Source organism: Oryctolagus cuniculus, chromosome 14 (assembly GCF_051225735.1).
Source record: "Oryctolagus cuniculus isolate XC-2025 breed Fujian yellow rabbit chromosome 14, ASM5122573v1, whole genome shotgun sequence".
In the NCBI taxonomy this organism is placed as follows: Eukaryota; Metazoa; Chordata; class Mammalia; order Lagomorpha; family Leporidae; genus Oryctolagus; species Oryctolagus cuniculus.
In genome coordinates this window covers 81,727,565-81,749,701 of record NC_142880.1, presented here as the reverse complement: position 1 = coordinate 81,749,701, position 22,137 = coordinate 81,727,565, and the positions used below count along the sequence as shown (strand labels likewise).

Genomic DNA, 22,137 nt, shown 5'->3' with positions numbered 1-22,137 from the left:
TTTGTTTTTTATGCATATTGCTATGATAATTCTGTAAGTGCCTTTGGTATTTTCAATTTTCAAGCATCTCATTTTTCAGTTTATTCTGAGTAGCTTATTTTTCTATCGCAGAACCAATATGTTCTCTTAAAATATGTGACTACATGGTTTCATTACATTTTTTTAAATAAAACATTTCATGTGTTAAAATAAATATAGCTAATCATACACATGTATGTACCTGCCATCCAAGTGAAGAAGTTAACCACCGCAGATCTGGCCAAAGCCCTTTGTGTTTCCTCACTCCAACATTCTCCTTCCCCAGAGGTAGTAACCATCCTGAATTTCTTGTTATTTTCATGCACGTTTTAATACTTTTACTAAATCTCTTTATGTGCATAAAAACAGAAGCAGTGGTTTTTAAAAATTTTTGCACTTATCTCCTAAAACTTTAAAGTATCTACCACCTTGCACATTTCAGTTGACAAATAATGGCAGGGAATGCAGTTTCTAACTTACTGTACACTGAATGCAAGATTTAAATATGTTTTTGTGAAAGCCTTGGAGCTACAGTTTAGCTTGCTCGATTTAGGGAAAATATACCCATATAACTTAATTGGCAAAGCTAGTTCTCATTGTCAAACCCAATCAGCCAAATCTGACTTACTCTCTGTCAGAAAAAGTCTGACTTAATTTTAAAATTCAAATAAGTGTGATATTATGCATCCCCATGACAACTTTCTCACTTGTGAATTTTAATTTTAAGATAGATAAATGGGTAGCTATCTATCTAGGTAGAGAGAGAATCTATAAGGCGTGTGGCCTTGGCATGAGTTTGTCACCTCGATGAAATAATGTGTTGCCCCCTTGAATAATTTTTATTGAAGCTTTCTCTGCTTTGCTGTCAAGGGACTCTCCCTAAGGAGAGATTCACTCTCCGACAATCTCTTTGTTTAGTGCCCTGGAGATTTTTAAACCCCAAGGCAAGGCACCATAGTAAGATTTAGTGTGGACAAGGGGTTAAGCTTGTCTTTTAAAAAATGCAAGACAAATGATTTTGAAAGAAGTCAGAAGGGAGAAGTGGCAGACCAGAAGGAGTTCTGAGGCAGAACATTTTTAGTAAAGACTTCATGTGGAAAAAGAGAATATTGAAATTGATGTCTTTAAAGTGCCTCATACCTGCGTACCTCACAGGAAGTCTTTGTGGACCAGAGGTACAGGTATCCCAATTTGAAAACCAAGGATCAGTAGTGGGGTTGGCAAATGGGATCCAAACACCAATTACTTTTGTAAATAGAGCTTCACTGGACACACCACACTCACTGTTTACGTATTATCTGTGAGTGCTTTCATACGACAGTGGCAGAGCTAAGGAGTTGTAATGGAGACTGGCTCACAAAGCCTAAGATATCTGCTATCTGGTGTTCTGCTGCGAAAGTTTGCCACTTCTTACCTACAAATTCTAAGTGTTTTTCAAAAATTTTTTTTCTTAAAAAATCAAAGTTTGTAGGGCCACATAATTTTGAAAGGCTTGTCATGAAAAATAGTACTGCTACCTCCCCCAAAGCAACTACTTTATTCTTTTAGCTGATATTTTTGGTCACAGAACAGGACAAACCAAGGAGCCACAGAGTGTCTGATGGTAATCAAGCAGGCTCTGCCCACAAACATGCCACAACATCTTAGGTTATTTTTCCTTGTCAGCTTTAAGCATTGTAAAATAACTCCTTATTATTTAAAATGAGGATTTATCCCATCATTCTTCTTCCTTGAAACTCAATATAATTCTAGTCTATATTATGAATAAACATGATCAACAAGTGAGCTATGTAGTATACTAGAATTATATTTCCTTTTCCTACTCAAGTTTTCTTTTTCTTGGAGTTCAACAACGGATTTTGGTTTTCCACCTACTTATCTATATAATACAACTCCACATGATATGTCTAAATTAGGTATTTATGTATCTCATTGTAGATAAAAATCTCCCAGGGGCCCTTCTTTTCCATTCTTTCTGGTTTGGCTGCCCATTATTCTTTGTCTAGACTGCAGTTTTGTCTCTTGCATTTCACTCCTCCCTTTTTCTTTGCTTATTGCTTTAGTAACTTCCTGAGAAAGGGTTTGTAGGAGATAATTCTGTGAGACTTCATATGTCTAAAAAATATGTGTATGTTCTGCACTCCAGCTTAAATGACGTAACCTGGTAGAGAATTATAGTCTGGGATTCAGCAACTATCAGAATGTTGAAGATGTTGTCACTCCACTGTCTCCTAGCTTCCACTGTTGCTGGTCCTCTAATTTTCTTTTCTTTTTTTTCCTGTTTTCCATCTAAGTCTTTTTGCCCTCCTTTAAAGAAAAGGTGTTCGATAGAAGATTCTAAACCTTCTGTTAAATATGTCATTTCCATTACATTTCTTTGCAAGCACTCCTTCTTGTCCACTGAATTTTCCTTTTCATAGATTTTCAGCCTTATATTTTTATATTATAATTGCAATATATTCTCTGATCTGAGGATAGTATTTAAGTTTTAAAGGAGCTTGATTCATCCAAGTTATCTTTTCCTGTTACTTATTTGTGTGGGTCTCTCTTTTATTTGAAGTGTATTTATTTTTATTTGGAAGGCAGAGAGAAAGGGAGAGAGAGAGCACTCTTCCACCCAGTGGTTCACTTCCCAAACACGTGCAAGAGCCAGGTTGGGCCACGATAAAAGCAGGGACCCATCAGAGTCTCCCACGTTGGTGGCAGGCAGTCACAGTCATCATCTGCTGCCTCCCAAGGTGCCCATTGACAGAAAGCTAGATCTGAAGTGGAGGTGGGACTCCAACCCAGGCCCTCTAAAGTGGACGCGGGTATCCCACGCTACAGTGCACAGCCCCTCATTTTAGATACTCTCCTCCACTTTGCTTAGGACAATTCTAAGCAAATCTGCTTGGATGCTCGCATGCTATAGGTGAGGCTTATTGACTCAGAATCTCCAGAGAAGTGTCTTCCACCACCCTAACTTGAGCCAAAAGGTTTGTTCTGGGAATCCTACGAAGCAGAAAGATCCTGGGGGTCTCATTTCCAGTATGTGCATTTTTATTTAATCCTTCTCCTTTCAAAAATGGTAATTTCCCCCTCATTTTTATCAGGAAAACAGACCTGCAAAGACTGGAGTATTTTTCCTTTCCCACGAATAAACTTCCAGCTTTCAGCTGGGCAGAGAAGAGGCAGTGGCTTGGCTGTCCAAGTGTCACAAATGAACTTAAAAGCATCTTTTTCTGTCTCTCCAGAACACTTAACATTGATGCAATGCTATTATTTAATACATAGTTCATGTTCAAATTTCACCAATTAATCCGGTATTATCCCTTTATTTTAAGATTCGTATTTTTATTTGAACGGCAGAGTTAGAGAAAGAGAGGAGGAGACAGACAGATCTTCCATCCTCTGGTCACTCCCCAAATGGCTGCAATGGCGGGGGCTGGGCAAGGCTGAAGCCAGAAGCCTGGAACTCCATCCAGGTCTCCCATGTGGGTGGCAGGGGCCATCATCATCTGCTGCTTTCCCAGGCACATGAGCAAGGAGCTGGATCAGAAGTGGAGCAGTGAGGGCTTGAATCAGTGTGCATACGAGACGCTGGTGTAGCAGGCAGCGGCTCAACCTTCTGTGCCACCACCCAAGCCTCCAATACTGTCCTGATACGGCAGTTTTTCCCACAACCTAGGACCATGTATTACATACAGCTTCTAAGACTTTCTCAGTCACGCACAACGACGACAGGACAGGCCCGTGTTCCATGAAATGTCTCCCAACTAGATCTTCTGGTTGCTTCCTCATGATCAGATTAAGTTATACATTTTAAGGGAGAATACTAGATGAATCATGTCATTTCAGTGTATCATACAAGGAGGCACACTGTCAGGTTTTCCTACTTTCTAAAACCTTTCAACACCCAGTTGCTGCGCTATCTGCCAGATTTGTGTACTGCAAGTGCCCCCCTTCCCCTGTCTAATTCATAAATAATTTGCAGGGAGATGCCTTGAAACCAAGTAAACAGCTTGCTTACTCAATGAATTTGGCCAAATGGTTTCAGTATCTGAAGATTTTTCCCTCAGTCAATGAACTAATACTTTCATCACTGAAAAATGGTAGTTTTCCAACTCTGTTATTTCTTCTATGTTTTCTCACTAACATTTAATTGCTTCTTAAACAGATTTTCCACTGGGTCATTGTTTTTAGCACCAGCCTCAACTCTACTTTCAGAATTTCCTGGCATGTCTGTTTGTAAGCATTCTGGGGTTCATGGCTTACACTGGTTTATTTCTCCTCTGTCAGAGTAGGCTCCACCATGCTCAGTTTTGCTAAATACATTGCCATTTGTCCACCTGCTTTACAGTTCCAAAACTGTCAGTATTTTGCTCTTCAATCTTTTTTATGTGACCTTGTGGATTTATGTCTTTTAAAATAAACTCCTTTATTACCATTCCACTAGACTTGAGAAGGTAAACCCAGGTGCTTAACCCACCATCTTCACTCGAAAGCCCATTATCCTAAATTTTTTTCATCTTATTTAAAAGAGAGACACAAAGACAGAGATCTTCCATCCACTGGTTCACTCCCCAAATGCCCGTAAAAGCCAGGGCTGGGTCAGGCTCTAGTCGGAAGCCACAAGCTCTATCTGGGTGAACCAAGTACTCAAGCCATCATTTTCTGCCTACCAGGAAGCACATCTGTAGGAATCTGGAAATAGGACGTAGAACTGGGGATCCCTGGCACTCGGACACAGAATGCAGACATCCTGAGTAACGCCTCAGCTGCTGCACCAAACACTCATTATCCATTCCCTGCTCAGACTCTGCATTAACAGTATATTATATTGGGCCGGCGCCGCGGCTCACTAGGTTAATCCTCTGCCTTGCGGCGCCGGCACACTGGGTTCTAGTCCCGGTCGGGGCGCCGGATCTGTCCTGGTTGCCCCTCTTCCAGGCCAGCTCTCTGCTGTGGCCCGGGAGTGCAGTGGAGGATGGCCCAAGTGCTTGGGCCCTGCACCCGCATGGGAGACCAGGAAACGCACCTGGCTCCTGCCTTCGGATCAGCACGGTGCGCCGGCCGTAGTGGCCATTGGAGGGTGAACCAACGGCAAAAAGGAAGACCTTTCTCTCTGTCTCTCTCTCTCACTGTCCACTCTGCCTGTCAAAAAAAAAAAAAAGTATATTATATGGATCTGTCACATGCTCTTTTTGTTCAACATCATATTTATGAGATTTACCCAGGTTGATACATGCATGCAGTGCTAGTTGATTATTTTTCTTTTTCAAAAATCATTATTTTTTTTTCATCTATTTGAAAAACAGAGAGAGACAGAGATGGGCAGGAAGAGAGATATTCTTCCTATCCAGTGGTTCAATTTCTAACTGCCTGCAACAGCCAGGCTATGCAAGGCTAGAAACCAGGAGTTCCATCTGGGTTTCCCTGGTGGGTGTCAAGGGCCAAAGCACTTCAGCCATCTCCTACCAGGAAGCTGGATGGGAAATGGGAGTAACTGGAACTCAAACAAGCACTCTGATATGGGATGTGGGTGTCCCGAATGGCAGCTTAACCTGTTGCACTGCAATGCTAGCCCCTAGCTAATTCATTCAGGGAGAGTTACAGACAGTGAGAGGGAGAGACAGAGAGAGAGGTCCTCCATCCATTGGTTCATTCCCCAAATGGCCCCTAAGGCCGGAGCTGGGCCAATCCGAAGCCAGGAAGCAGGAGCCTCCTTCGGGTCTCCCACGAGGGTGTAGTCCAACCACTTGGGCCATCTTCCACTGCTTTTCCAGGCCATAGCAGAATGCAGCATCGGAAGAGGAGCAGCGGGGACTTGAACCAGTGCCCAAATCAGATGCTGGCATCGTGGTGGAGGATTAACCTACTGCGCCACAGCACCAGCCCACTAATTCATGTTTAATGAATGATGTTGGACCCAGCATATGAACATGCTTCAATTTTCTTATCAGTTTCCACTGTACTCCTAAAAGTGATATTGTGAAGTTTGGTATGGGGATAGCAGGTCTTATTTTTCCACAAGAACATGCATTGCATCTTTGCAATTTAAGTCAACAGCAAAGTCTGATTAAGTAGGCAAAATGTCAATCTTCAGATTTCAATTCTGGGACTTATAAAATGAGCCTAATAATACTGGCCACAGAGAACTCATTCAATAAATGTCAGTTACTTGGAAAAAACATTGAAATGGGTCTCAAGAATTTACAAATAAGATTCCTCTCTGAATGCTAAACTACAAGTGAACAACACTTCACAGGCCAGAGCAGAGATACGAGAAAAGTCAAACTAAAGGACAGCCGCAGGGCCAGCAACATCTGACCATCGAAAACTACTGTCCTAGTAAAAGAAATGTGTCAATCAGAATGGGGAAGCAGAGGAAAACGAAGCAGAGGCAAACACTGGCAATCCATAAAAACAGTGTCCAGGGAAGGAGAAGCTTTAGCACCTGGCAATTCCTTCTACTTCAGTTCTTAAGGCTATTCCTAGTACAGAGATAGACATTGGAAATTACGGCCAATTCTCTTTAAATATTTCCACTGCTATGGGTGAGACTATCTCTGTTGTGAGGTAAGTGCAACAGGCAATTTTACACTTGATGAAATTAAAAGTGTATTTTACTTAGCTCCCCTGTTCTAAAGTCATATTCCCATGTAACTTCCTATTTGTTTCCATATGAGTTTTATATCTCACCATCAACTGCTATATCAGAATTCTGGCAAACATTTTGAATTCATATGTTTTTTATTTTTTTTTATGTTTATTTTAGTCAGCATGATATTTTTTAGAACCAAATCACCTTGGACCTAGACAAAAATAAGGCTTTGCAGCCTCCAGCCCAGATGAGAGAGTATGGTCAGGTAAACAAGATACTGTGACATGTGGTCCTGACCACCTACCCAGCTTTTCCTTAGACTACAGCAGCACTGCTTCCAACTTCCTTCTCTATTGGTTTCTAGAATTTTCTCTTCTTTTTCATGGAGCATGTGTATTAAAAATAGGTGGGCAGGGGCCGGCGCTGTGGTGTAGTAGGCTAAGCCTCTGTCTGTGGTGCCAGCATCCCATATGGCACTATGCAGGATTGTGTCCCAGCTGTTCCTCTTCTGATCCAGCTCTCTGCAAATGGCCAGGGAAAGCAGTGGAAGATGGCCCAAGTGCTTGGGCCTCTGCACCCATGTGAGAGACCCAGAGGAAGCTCTTAGCTCCTGGCTTTAGAATGGCCCAGCTCTGAACACTGCAGCCATTTGGGGAGTGAATCAGTGGATGGAAGACTGTTCTGTCTCTCCCTCTCTTTGTAACTGTATCTCAAATAAATAAATAAATAAAATCTTTTAAAAAAAAATAGGTGGGCAGAGTTTTAATAGTGTAACTATAGATGAATCATGCATTTTGTTCACACCTGGCAATAAATGTAACCACTTTTTCAAGCAGAAAGCTTTATTCTGTTTTCCACTATTCTGTCAGCATGAAAGGAGAATAATTCAAAATGTTTGCTTTAAGTGGCTTCTAATGGAATGGAGTCAGGACTAGGAAAAGCCTACTTCATTAGCTTTGTAAAACGTTAATTCACCTTGTACTGTGCTGATGATGAACAGGTGCTAAACTATACTGGCATCCTGCAGTTAAATGTGAATTTCTATGAAGAAAGTACAGGCAAGGCTCAACTTGGGAATATGTTCAGTCTCACAAGGTTATTTTATAGTTGGTTGATGGAAATTCAAACCTATTTCACAGAAACCATGCAATAATTAGGTGGCATTGAGATGCTCAAGTCTGTCTATAAAAGACAGCCTAACCAGTGATAAATCAGAGTCTGCTGAGGGCTCACAATGTACATTGAATAAAACACAATCCTGCACTGTATTGCTTACAATGTAGTCTGAAAGATGGAGAAATAGAAGCAGTAAGTTTAATACCAAACTTACAGGGTTATACTAGTGTACAAGGCAGTTTAGTTATAAAAAGAAAGGAGTAATTACTGCTATGAGTTAGGAAGTTGAGGAGAAAAAAGTTGAGAAAAATGACAAGGATTTGAGAGAGCCTTCTAAAAGCATTAAGCATGTGCAGAGGGATGCTGGCTGATGGGAGAGGTAGAAGACATTAAAGATGAGAAGTAAGGAGTTCTTGAAGAGTAGGATGGGTACAACAAGTATGAAGAGACAAAGATAGAGCACAGGGCTGGGCAAAGATCAGCAGGCTTTGCATTGCTTACCAAGGAATTAGACCTTCTATTAGAACTTTCCAAGAAGGGTGCCTAAAAATTGATTCCTTCAGCCTTCAAGGTAGCCACGACAGATACTGAAGGGCAACAAGATAGATGTGCATTAGATTTTACAAAAAAGCTGCAAGTTAAAAAAAAAAGCTGCCAGTTTTTGAACATGATGGTATCACGCTCACTTCAACCAGCACTGTGATAAAGTTGTGGTTGCTTTGTCTTTTTTTTTTTTTTTTTCTTTTACAGGCAGAGTGGACAGTGAGAGAGAGAGACAGAGAGAAAGGTCTTCCTTTTGCCGTTGGTTCACCCTCCAATGGCCGCCGCAGCCGGTGCACCACGCTGATCCGAAGGCAGGAGCCAGGTGCTTCTCCTGGTCTCACATGCGGGTGCAGGGCCCAAGGACTTGGGCCATCCTCCACTGCACTCCCTGGCCACAGCAGAGAGCTGGCCTGGAAGAGGGGCAACCGGGACAGAATCCGGCGCCCCGACCGGGACTAGAACCCGGTGTGCCGGCGCCGCAAGGCGGAGGATTAGCCTAGTGAGCTGCAGCGCCGGCTAAGTTGTGGTTGCTTTGTAATGGTTGTTGTCTGTCTGTTAAATTTCAGCCATATTAGTATGTATGTAGTCACATCTCATTGTGGTTTTCCTGATGAATAATGATGCTGAGTGTCTTTTTATATGCATAGTGGGCATTCTTGAATTTTACTAAGTGCCCAGTCAAGATTTTTCACCAGTTTCTATCATTTTTGTCTTGCTTTCACTGAGCTGGGTGTTATTTACATGGTCAGGATAGAATTTCTTTGTCAGATGCATGTGCTGTGATTATTTTCTGTTTCCATTACTTTCCTAATGGTATCTTTTAACGAGCATTGCTTTTTAACTTTGCTAAAGTCCATTTGTTTTTTTTTTTAACATTCATTTATTTTTAGTTCAAAGGCAGAATTATATATAGAGAGGGAGAGAGACAGAGAGATGTCTTCCATTTGCTGGTTCTCTCTCCAAATGGCTGTAATGGCTGTGGGGTGGTCCAGGTTGAAGCCAGGAGTCTGGAACTACATTTGGGTCTCCCATATGGATGGTAGGGGCCCAAGCACTTGGGCCATCTTCTGCTGCTTTTTCCAGGCACATCAGTAGGGAGCTGGATAGGATGTGGAGCAGCCAGGACTTGAACCAGCACTCATATGGGATGCTGGCATGGCAGGTGGCAGCTTAACCTGCTGTGCCACAATGCCAGCCCCTTAAGTTTTTTTTTTTTTTAAGATTTATTTATTTATTAAAACAGTTACAAAGACAGAGAAGGAGGAGAGGGAGAGGGAGAGGGAGAAGGAGAGGGAAAGGGAGAGGGAAAGGGAGAGGGAGAGGGAGGGAGAGAAAGGGAGAGTCAGTCTTCCATTGGCTGGTTCACTCCCTAATTTGCTGCAATGTCTGGAGCTGTGCCAATCCAAAGCCAGGAGCCAGGACCTTCTTCTGGGTCTCCCACGTGGGTGCAGGGGCCCAAGGACTTGGGCCATCTTCCACTGCTTTCCCAGGTCACAGCAAAGAGCTGGATAGGAAGTGGAGCAGCCAGGACTCGAACCGGCACCTATATGGGATGCCGACACTGCAGGTGATGGTTTTACCTGCTATGCCACAGCGCTAGCCCCTTAAGTCCAGTTTTTAAAATATTTTTTAGTGCTTTAATAATTTTTTCTTTTTGTCAGGCAGAGTGGACAGTGAGAGAGAGAGACAGAGAGAAAGGTCTTTCTTTGCTGTTGGTTCACCCTCCAATGGCCGCCGCGGCCGGCGCAGCGCGCTGATCCGAAGGCAGGAGCCAGGTAATTATCCTGGGCTCCCATGGGGTGCAGGGCCCAAGCACTTGGGCCATCCTCCACTGCACTCCCTGGCCACAGCAGAGAGCTGGCCTGGAAGAGGGGCAACCGGGACAGAATCCGGCGCCCCGACCGGGACTAGAACCCGGTGTGCCGGTGCCGCAAGGCGGAGGATTAGCGTAGTGAGCTGCGGCACCGGCCTAATAATTTTTAATGCTTTCTGACTACTCCAAAGTTATAAAGATATTCCACTGTGGTTTGTTCTAGAGCATTATTGTTCTGACTTTTATATTTAGGCTATAATCCATCTTGAATTAATATTTGTGAATCATATGAGGTAGGGATCAAGGTTCATTTCTCCCCATATGGACATTAAGTTATTCCAGCTTCATTCATCAAGGTTTTCTGTTCCTAATTGGGTTGTTTTGGTGCTGTTATTAAAAGCTGACTGGCTCTAGTTTTGAACTCCTATTATTTTTCATTGATTTATTTATATATCCTTATGTCAGTATCACCCTGTCTTAATTACTATACTTTTAAAGTAAGTCATAAAGCTAGGCAGTGTTAGTTAGTTCTCCAATTTTCATCTTCTTTTCATGATTGCTTTCAGCTGTTCTTGGTCTTTGCACTTCCATACACATTTTGAATCAGCATGTTGATTTCTACAAAATCTTCTGAAGAGGTTTTAATTGGATTTTTATTTGACTGAATCTATAAATTAGTGGTTCACAAAGCATGGGTGCTGAACCAGCACTACCAGCATTATCATGGGAACATGTTACAAATCCAGATATCCAGGCCCTCTGTACTAGACCCTGTAGATCAACAATTCTGAGACTAGGGAAGAGCAATCTGTGTTTTAGAAAAACTTCCAGGCAACTCTGATGCACGATAAAAGTACAGAAATACTACTGTAGAGCTAGAGAAAACGAACAGCAATATTGGATATTCCAAATCAAGAACACACACTTCTTCCTGTTAATTTGAATCTTCTTTAATTTCTCTCACCAACATCTCACAGTTTGAATAGTACAGATCCTGTATATATTTTGCTCAATTTATTGCAAAGAATTTTATGATTTCTGATGCTATTGTAAATAGTATTCTAATAGCTACTGGCTAACCATTTTTTAAAAAATTTAATTTTATTTATTTGAAAGGCAGAGAAACACACACACACACACACACACACACACACCCCAAACACACACAGATACAAACACAGATAAAGGGAGACAGAGATCTTCCCTCTACTGATATACTTCCCAAATGCCTGCAACAGCTGGGGGTTAGCCTGGATGAAAAGAGGAACCAGACGCTATCCAGGTTCCCACTTGAGTGGCAGGAATCCAAGCACTTTAGCCATTATCTGCCATCTCCCAGGGTGTGCACTAGCAGAGAGCTGGATCTGAAGCAGAGGTGAGATTTGATTCCAGATATCCCACTATGAGATTGCAAGCAGTGGCTTAACATGCTGTGCCACAATGTCTGTCATTCTAAGTGGTGTCTTAACCACTGCACCAAATACCTGTCCTTGGGCCTACCTCTGGCAGTAGTTACAGGTGATATGGATGGAAGTTTATTTTTTATTAGCGTTCCACCAAGATATCTGAAAAAATTAAAGACCTTGGGGCCTATGTTGTAGTGCAGTGGTTGAAGCTGCAAACTGCAATGCTGCCATCCCATATGAGTTTCAGAGACCAGGCTGCTCTACTTCTGATCCAGATTCATGCGAAGGTCAGGCAAGGCAGCAGAGGATGGGCCAAGTGCTTGAGCCCCTGTTATCAACGTGGGAGGCCTGGTTGAAGTTCCTGGCTCCAACCTTCAGCCTCGCCCAGCCCTGGCTATTGAGGCCATTTGAGGAGTGAACCAGCAGATGGAAAATCTGTTTCTTTCTCTCTCTTTCTCTCTCTCCCCTCATCGCCTTTACAAATCTTTCAAATAAATAAATAAATAAGTAAATACTTTTTTCCCAAAGGTACAGACCTCAAATCATTAAGAACTTTCTAAAAACTAACCAATTTTAACAGCTGTGCAAGAGTAAAGATTGCATTCAATGAATGGGCACAGGCATTAAGCACAGACAATTGCTAAGGTCACAAAAAGAGACAGCCAGCATTATGCTCTTCTATATTTTACCAAACATATCCTACATCCTTGGCAAACAGCTTAGAGATGAATATTTAGTTTCTAGATCCAGCTGTCAAGTGGAAGAAAGAGGACAAAAGAACATGTTGAACTGTACCAAGAGTATATAATCACAGAGATCTACACTGTGGCATCATTCAGGTCAAATGGCTGGGTTTTTCAACAGATAGATTTTTAAGGAACCAAAAGAGATGGAGGAAACATGTACAGATGCAAGAAATACAAAACAAATATGAGCTTTTATATAATGGACAAGTCTAAGCCCTAATGTATATTTGGGTGATAAAGCTATGTTAAAATGTGAGGAGATGTTTACTATCCATGTCAGGTTCAGGCAGAGAGGAGGTTATGACTGGGATGGGGCAAAGTTCTAGTTCTTGACCTAGGTGGAATTCACCCTAAACTAATAATTCATGAAGTGATTAATTTAATCCTCGTGGTTTTTGTATATGCTATGGTTTGGATATTCTTTGAGTATGTCCCTCCAAGGTTCCTGTGCCAGAAGTTTGGTCACATGTAGCAGTACTGAGGTGGGGCCTGCTGGGGTGACTGGGAGCTCAGGAATGGGCCAAGGCATTAACAGCAGTCTCCTGCAGTACGTCACACCTCACAGGAATAAGAGTTCCTGCAAGAATGAGTTATCATAAAGACTTAGGCTGCACCCTCCTTAGCCTCTTGTTTCCTGTACACAAACTGCCTTTCTTTATAAAGTACTCCATCTCGGGTATTTTGTAATAGCAACAACAAAAAAAGAGATGAATACAGTATATACATTTTATTTTACATCAAAAAATTTTTATTTTGTTTTTGTTTTTTTTCCTCCAAATATGATCTAGAATCTGGGACTGGAGAGTTTAAAGTTATAGTAGTAGAATAATATACTGTGATGATAAGAACTAAGGTGTGGCTACAGAAGTGGTTGTGCACTTGATGTAGGAACAATAGTGTGGATGAAGGACTAGAAGCTGTGACTTGAAAGAGTACTGAAGGGAGAATGACTGCCAACAGTATGGGAGAGTAGCCTGGATGCTGGCCAAGATAAAGATGGTGACCAGGTACCGAGAAATCTACTTGGATTCCAAAGCCATCCACTCCCCTGACCCATAAAATGGAAGAGAATTTTGGAAATAGCTGGTGATGGCAGTGGTGGGGAGGTAAAAAGGCAGGAACAGTTGAATCTGATTTTTCTATGGGTTGTGGGAAAGTGAGTACACTCATTTCAAAGACCAAGGAGACTCCGTATCTGCGGACACAGCAGAATTCAGCTGTGGTTGTATGGTAGAGAAGGACTCTAGGAAAACATTAATGGTGAATGGTAAATTGCTAATAGAGAAACAAAGTCCTGCCGTGCAATGGAAAAAGAAGAGGAAGGAAAAGCTGTGTGTGTGTGTGTGTGTGTGTGTACTGCCGAGGGTACAGAGCAGCATAAAGAACGATGTGGTTAACAGTGTTTCAGAAAGGCGGCAACGGAGAGAGGACTCCTTTTACATAGTCAAGAATGAGCATCACGGGTGGAATGACTTGGTCTCCGGGTTCTGACCGGAGCTTGTTCGAGGTTCTGGAATTACGTAAAATTCACAGGACTGGTGCTTGAAGCCCAACTCCTGCAGTTGCCTCCAGCAAATCACTTTGCATGCCGATGTTTCCACAGACAACGGCTTCCCGAGTTCCAGGATAAAAGCGCCATCTTTCCTCTGAGAATCAGAGCTCTAATTATGGCCTGGAGGAGGAGACTCAGAGGGCTCCTCCATCCATCCTCCACCATAAACCGCGGGGATAACGTCTGAATTTTTGATCCTATCACCTTTTTTCTCCCAAAAACCTTTTATTCCAAATTTTACTGATGTTCGAAAGAAGGATCTGAGAAAGGGAAGACAAAGGCCAAGGCAGGAACAAGATGGGTCAGCACAGGGGGAACCCAGCGAGTCAAGTCTGTCTGCCGTCACCATGTGCCCTGGAGCAGCCCGCGTGACGGAGCTGGGGCTGAGGGCTGGAGCCCACTGACTGTGTTACTAAGACTTGTAGTCCTGAGGGGAAGGAAGAGAGAAAAGAGGACTTCAGTCCTAGAGAGCAGTAGAAAGGAACCCTCTCCTAGGTGGAAAGTACACAAGGCAGTATACTAATGAATTCTGAGATACTCTTTTTCTGAAATACATTTATTCTTTATAAAATTATTTTAGAATTCTTTATGCGATTGTTTTAAAATAAAAATTATGAAATTATCAGGTTTTTGAGCTGCACGTACCATAGTATTTCTATGCCTTATTTTCTGTTTATCACCAAAATGATATATTTTTACGCTTTTAAATAAAAACAGAATGATTAATCACTGAGTGCTACATGTTATTTGTTAATTACATATTTTAAAGTTTCCTTGGATACCTGACACAGTGCAACATAAGACCAGGATTTGGGTAAGACCAATCAGCCTTTCTCAAACTTTTAGACTGAAAAAAAAAAAAAAAAAACCCTTTTTTGATCAAAGCATGTACATGAGCATTGAGAACTCCCACGGCCAGGAAGAATGACCAGATGCAAGCTGTTATAAACCAAACTTCTAAAATGTTATTACTAAGCTTGTATTTTATTATTTCATTAAAATTATATATGAATTTTGTTATAGTCTATAAAACATGCATTTTATCACTAATTTCTATTAATAGTTATTACAATTAATAAATTATTTTATTATGCAATATTAAAAATTATTTTCTATGGAGTAAAATTAACACTTTGGGAAGATGCATAATGTTTTCTCTCAGGCTTTATGCATCCTTGGGAGTATAAATGCCCAAATGAGAAACAGCATTATAAACACAGGCCATGTGAATATTTCTTTGTGACTTCTTACCTCTACAGTAGGTGGAGTCTTCCTGGTTCTTCTAATCCAAGCTAGAAAAGAATAACATAAAATATCAGTTTTTCATCATTTCCAGAAACATTTCATTCATTCGTGTATAAAATAATTTTTGAGCCCTACTATATATTGTTTGAGGTATTAGAGGTAAACCAGGATCAGACACACATGGAGTCCCTCCTCTTCCAGGACATATACACTAGCAAAGGGGCTATGGAAAATAAATGAACAAACACCTAATGTCAGGTGGTGATTCATGTCAAGAAAAAAAATGTAACAGTGTAGCAAAGATAAAGAGAGTGCAGTTTTCCATCTTTAAAATCATACCTCAATTTAGCGTATTTGCAGAAATTCAATTTATTGAATTTGTGGCATCCAAGCCAATTTTACAACACAGTAAACTTTAAGGCAGTATCATTACTCTGGAAATTTGAATTCGTTATTATTCAATTTACAAAGGAAGAGACTCAGGGCCGGCGCTGCAGCTCACTAGGCTAATCCTCCGCCTGCGGCGCTGGCACACCGGGTTCTAGTCCCAGTTGGGGCACCAGATTCTGTCCCGGTTGCCCCTCTTCCAGGCCAGCTCTCTGCTGTGGCCAGGGAGTGCAGTGGAGGATGGCCCAAGTGCTTGGGCCCTGCACCCGATGGGAGCCCAGGATAATTACCTGGCTCCTGCCTTCGGATCAGTGTGGTGCGCTAGCCGCAGCGCGCTGCGGCCGCGGCGGCCATTGGAGGGTGAACCAACGGCAAAACAGAAGACCTTTCTCTCTGTCTCTCACTCTCTCTCACTGTCCACTCTGCCTGTCAAAAAATAAATAAATAAATTAAAAACAAAACAAAGGAAGAGACTCAGAAAAGTTCTCCTGTACAGAGATTTGTCCTCTGATTTGCTCCAGCAAGAGCTGCCACCTCTGATTTGTGAGTATCATCAAGTCTTAGCTCTAACACCTGGGAGATGAGCTGCAGAGGTGGAGAGATACACCTGTTAAGTGCTTGGTGGGGGCTGGCTATGTGCTGGATGCTTTATAACGATGGGAAGGGAGAGAGACAGTTGCTCCTAGGGAAGTTATCACAATCACATGGAAGATATTGTAATACTCAGGACAGTAGGTTTGAGAGTCAGGTTTTCTGGGTTTAAATTCCAGCTTCATCACTTACTGGCAGTATCTGTTACCTGAGGCGAGTTGCTTAATTTTCTAAGCAGCACATTTCTCTTCTGTAAAATGGAAACTCTAACAGGATCTACACTTCGGGATTGTTGCAAAAGTTAAGTGAGATAGAGGCCAGCACTGTGGAACAGTGAGAAAGGTCTTCCTTCTGCTGGTTCACTCCCCAAATGGCCGTCACGGCCAGTGCTGCGCTGATCCGAAGCCAGGAGCCAGGTGCCTCTTCCTGGTCTCCCATGCGGGTGCAGGCACCCAAGCACTTGGGCCATCCTCCACTGCCCTCCCAGGCCACAGCAGAGAGCTGGACTGGAAGAGGAGCAACTGGGACTAGAACCCAGCGCCCATATGGGATGCCGGTGCTGCAGGAAGAGGATTAACCAAGCGAGCCACGGCGCCGGCACTGTGCATACTTTTTAAGCTTTAGTTTAGAAGCTAAAATCCATGTCACGCACCTGGATTCCATTCCTGGCTCTGGGTGCTGATTCCAGCTTCCTGCTAATGCAGACTCTGAGAGACCACTCCTCATATGGGAGACCTGGACTGTGTCTCTCTTACTTTCTCTCTCTGCCTCTCAAATAATAATGATAAAAAAGAGGGGTGGACATTTAGCTTAGCAGTTAGTATGCTGGTTGGGATGCCTGTATGAATGTCTGGGTTTGATTTCCGGCTCCTTTCCCAATTCCAACTTCCTGCTAACGTGCACCCTGGGAGAGAGCAAGTGACAGTTCAAGTGGTTGGGTCCTTGCTACACTACATGGGAGATCTGGATTGTGCTCCTGGTTCCACAAGCATTTGAGGACTGAACCAGAAGCTGGGATACACTAATGGAAGGCTGTGAAACAGTGTTTAGTACAGATGCTGAATGAATACTTGCATTATGAAAACATTCTTTTAATTTAGAATTAGAAATTCTAGCTTAGCAATACCAAAATTTCCCTGTATAGTGAAGGAAATAAATGATTTATGGATTTTTTCAATTGGTTCCTTGTGTTCAAATTAAGCTACTTATTTATGAGTTGTTTTTCCAAAGGAGATTCTTTTAAAATAATTCAACATTCAGTAATATATCTCTAAAAGATTTTAAGCAATAAACTTTCAGCTTTAATTTAGATTAGAAAGTTAATTCAGAAAAATGAACTGCTAGGGCAGAGGTCAGCAAACTACAGCCTGTAAGCCAAATTCAGACCATCACTTGTTTTTACATTTTTAAATAACTGAAGAAAAAAAATCAAAAGACCAAAATTTCATTATACATAAAAATGACACAGAATTCCAAATTTTAGTGCCTATAAATAAGATTTTAAAAATTTATTTGTGCGTTTATTTGAAAGGCAGAGAGCCCCAGAGAGAGAAATCTTCTGTCTGCTAATTCATTCCCCAAATGCCGGCAACAGCTGGGGCTGCACCAGGCCAAAGCCAGAAGCCAGGAACTCAATCTAGGTCTCCCCATGGGTGGCAGGGAGGGACGCAAGTACTTGAGCCATCACCTGCTGCCTCCCAGGCTATTCCTGTGCAATAGCAGGAAACTGGGTTGGAAGTGGAGTTGGAAATCCACGGCCTCAGAAAACAGAATATGGGTGTCCCAAGTGTCAGCTTAACGCCTCACCAAATACTTGTCCACCCCTTCATCTGCTTCACTCTGGATTCCAGCTTCCTGCTGATGTGCACTCTGGCTATTTGGGCCTCTCCACCACACGGAGGACCTAGATTAAATTCTGGGCTCTTGGCTGTGGTCTGTTGGAGGGCATTTGGGAAATTACCCAGTGGATGGAAGATCTCTGCTTCTCTCTCCCTGTCTCTCTGTCTTTCAAATAAACCAAATCAAATCAAATACATAAATCGTACCTGGTCTATTAACTGTCAGGGAACATTATTTTCTAAGGAAAGACATGAGGGCTTCTTTTGGCTTCATTCTGAATGTCTGAATGATCACTTAAAGGATCTCTGTTTTATACATATGAGAAATTCAACTGGTGAAATCAGTTTTGTATATTTATAATCTACAATAAACAGATATAACCTACAATAAGGTGATGGTTGATGCCAGTACTGTTTGCTATATATTCAGTAAAAGCTACAGCTGGAAGCGTTCAATATGTCACTAATTTATACAATCATCCCCACATTCAACAAAGGAAATGTCATGCTGAAGGTTGGCGAAGGTTAGGAGGAGGAAAGAATAGAAGAGAGCATTAATATCAAATCATTACTTTTCTTAACCTCAAAACAATCTGAAACTATCCAATTAGAAATTATATAATCATTCTGTCATGGCTAATTATATCTGTATGTTGAATTCTGCATCAGTCCTCATTATAATGTTAACTGTTTGAAGAGAATTTAGCAAGATAACTGGACAGTTTATGCCGTAAGATCCTAACATTCTTTCATCAGTGTTCATTTGCATTCTCATCAGTATGCATGAGATTTTCACTGAACTTTAATACTCCTATTGGAACATAACACACTATAATGAGCGTAAAAGTGAGCATGCAAATTAAAGCTCCTATTAATCACTACAAGAGACCAGAAGCAGGCAGGAAAACACTTCGTGAAGCACACGCCCTCCACATCTCCACAGGCGCCCAACATGGCTAATATGCTTTTAGAAGCACTGACAACAGAGGCCACGGGGAATGAAATATTCTATACCAGGTTCAGTAGGTGGCCATTTGGAATAAAATTTATGAAAAGGTTATCAATAGTCTGCATCCAAAAGATATTGCATTTGAAACATGTCATTTACTTCACTGAAGGAAGAGTCTATAGTAGAGCCACACCTTTTAAAAAATTTTTATATTTATTTGAGAGACAAAGAGATATAAACATGCAGACACACACACACACACACACACACACAGAGAGAGAGAGAGAGAGAGAGAGAGAGAGAGAGAGAGAGAGAGAGAAAGCTGAAGCAGGGAGCCAGAAACTCAAAAAACCAGGTCTCCTTTGTGAATGACAGAAACCAACTAGTTGAACCATCAGTTTTGCCTCCAGGGTTCCCATTCGCAGGAAGTCAGAGTCAGGAATCAAACACAAGCACTACAGTAAGACACAGATTAACCAGTGCTGTAACCATCAGGCTTGTTTTCATGTTGTAACCATGAACCCCAAGGCTCATCTTTTAAGAAATGATCTTGTTAGTACTGAGTGTTGACACTTCATAAGGAACTATAAAAATAAAAAATTGGCATTTTTCAAATGTGAAAAATTCCTCAAAGGTTTTATTATGAAATAAGTCATTTTCTGATTGATAATAATTAAGCACATCTTATAGATATCATTAGATTGTTACAGATTTTGTGATGCTTGTGACTATTACCTTTTTTAAACTCTATTGAAATAATACATACAAGATGGTGAAGCTACTTTAAGTGGCAATTCCAGAAGTGCCAACAAAAGTATACAACACTGTGACCAACACTATAATCAGAACATTTCTATCACTCTCAAAGTTCCCCAGAACTTTTACATGTTTACATGCAACATCCACCCCACCTCACCCCACTCAAAGCTCCCAGGCATGGAATCTTGCAGTATGCATTCTTTTGTGTCTGGCTTGTTCTGCTCAACATAATGTTCATGAGGTTTATCCATGTTCCTAAGTACAGAAAACAGTTTCTTAATGTAGCTTCTATACCCCCGCCCCCATCTCTTGTGTTCATGCCTTTGCTCACTCTCTCTCTGTCTCTCCCCTCTCTCTCTCTCTCATGAGGGCAGATTACTTGTAACTATGAGAACACGGCAAAAGTGATAGCACATATATGACCACACAATTACATTTTATAAAACGTGGCTCCATCTTGTAGGAGAGGTTTTTGTCCTTGACAGGCTATAGAAAGCAGCCGTGTTGGGAAGCCTCTGGTGGTTAGAAATTCCTGGTGACCTCCAAGATTCCAAGTAGTCTCTGGCCAACATCCAGCAAAAACTCCCGAAGATTTCAGTGCTACAGCTACAAGACACCAAATGCTGCCAACGACCATACAAGTGGGAAGATGGATCTTTGCTCATTCAGGCCTCTAGATAACAGCCCAGTCAGACTGACAGCTTGATTGCAGCCTCATGAGACGCTAAGTACAGAAGCCAGCCATGGTGTGCCTGGGCTCCTGACCATAGAAGCTGAGATAATACAGAACATTTTTACTGTTGTTTTAAGCTGCTAATTTTGTGGTGGAAGTGATACAGAGCAATAAAAAGCAAACACAATGAGCACAACAGCAGCTCACTTGATTGCTGTCCAGCATTCTATTGTATGGAAATATGATAATTTTAAAATTCATTCACTTGTTGGCTATTTGGGCGATTTTCAATTTTGGGCTAGAATGAATAAAGCTGCTATGAAAATGTCAGGTACAAGTATTTGAGTGGACTTACGCCATTGTGCCTCTAGCAAATCCTTAGCAGAATTTCTGCCATGGGTTAAGAATATGTTTAAGTTTATACTGATCTTCTGTATATAAAGAGAATTGAAAATGAATCTTGATGTGAATGGAAGGGGAGAGGGAGCAGGAAAGGGGAGGGTTGCGGGTGGGAGGGACATTATGGGGGGGAAGCCATTGTAATCCATAAGCTGTACTTTGAAAATTTAAATTCATTAAATAAAAGTTTATAAAGAACTGATAACTCTCTTCCAAAGTAATGGAACAATTTTATACTCCAGTCAGAAATTTAAAGAAGTAGCAGGTACTTGGCATCCTCATGAATATTTGGTATTGTCTCCTTTTCACATTTTAGCCAATTTAGTGGTATGTCTGGTATTTGTGTTTTTAAAATTACTCACTTGGGAGACAGAAAGAGTGAGATAGAAAGAGAAAGGAAGAGAGAGAGAGAGAGAGAGAGAGAGAGAGAGAGAGAGAGAGAGAGACAATGCTCCCATCTGCTGGTTTACTTCCTAGATACCCACAACAGTCAGGAAAGAAGGAGGGCCAAAGTCAGGAGCTAGGAACACAATCCAGGGGCCAAGAAGGCAATCAGTTGAGCTGGAAGTGCTACCTCCCAGAATCTGTATTAGCTGGAAGCTGGAGTCACGATCCACAGGTGAGAATCGAACCTGGGCTCTCCAATATGGGAAGCAGGCCTCCTAACCAGCAGCTCAACCGCTAAGCCAAATGCCCACCTCTCACTGTGGTTTTAAATAGCACACGTTGATGACTACTTGTCCCAGTCTGTTTTTTTACTGCTGAAAGAGAATTTCTGAGATTGGGTAATTGACAAAGGAAAGAAGTTTATTTTGGCTTATGGTTCTGGAGCCTGGGCTGTCCAAGAGCATAGCACCAGCAAGGACCTTGTGCTGCTTGGAAGGGCCAGAGGATGTGTGTCAAAGAGGCGAAACAGGAGGGGCAGCACTGCTCTGTGACACCCACGCGCCTGTAACTAATCCAGTACAGTGGGGGTGAGAACTCAGTCTTGACAGAAAAGGATCAACCCTTAACTTAATCATCTTAAATTTTAAAAAAAATTTTTTTAAGAAATTAGGCGAGACACAGAGAAACAGAGACAGGGAGACAGGGATCTCCCACTAACAGTTTAACTCCCCAAATGCCTACAATAGCCAGAGCTCGGCCAGGCTGAAACTGGGGGCTGGTAACTCATGCCTCTCCCACAGGGATATCAGAGACCCAAGTGCTTGAGCCATCACCTGCTGCCTGCCAGGGTGCGCTTCAGTAGGAAGCTGAGCTGTGACTTTAACACAGGCACTCCGATACGTGTTGCAGGTACCCTAAGCTGTGTTTTAACTATGAGGCCAAATGCTGGTCTCCTTCCCCAGTCCCCTGTTAAAGGCCATACCTCCCAAGAACACTCCAATAGCAATCAAACTGTAGCATGAATTTTTGTGGGGACAGACTCTATCCAGAGCACTAGCGATGATTTCTCCCTGAGGTCTCTTCTCATGGCTCGAGGTAGCTTCCTTCCCAATGTGTGCTCACATGACCTCTC

The 22,137-nt window shown here is 42.0% G+C and overlaps 1 protein-coding gene across 21 annotated transcripts in view; it reads right to left on the bottom strand.

The window, feature by feature from the left end:
• The window catches only part of NDUFAF2 (NADH:ubiquinone oxidoreductase complex assembly factor 2), a 323,300-nt gene that overhangs the window by 167,856 nt on the left and 133,307 nt on the right, over nucleotides 1-22,137 (bottom strand). For 18 of the 21 annotated variants that reach the window (XR_016220784.1, XR_016220788.1, XR_016220792.1 and 15 more), the window contains one exon: nucleotides 15,029-15,069. Coding sequence is in view for 9 of the 21 variants with exons in the window: in XM_089313213.1 (XP_089169339.1) it covers nucleotides 15,029-15,069 (41 nt within the window). In the remaining 12 variants the exon portion in view is untranslated. Of the gene's footprint in view, nucleotides 1-3,312; nucleotides 5,152-12,646; nucleotides 14,205-15,027; nucleotides 15,070-22,137 lie in introns of those variants that run through there. The other 3 variants (XM_089313212.1, XM_089313215.1, XM_089313218.1) reach the window with 3 other exon arrangements.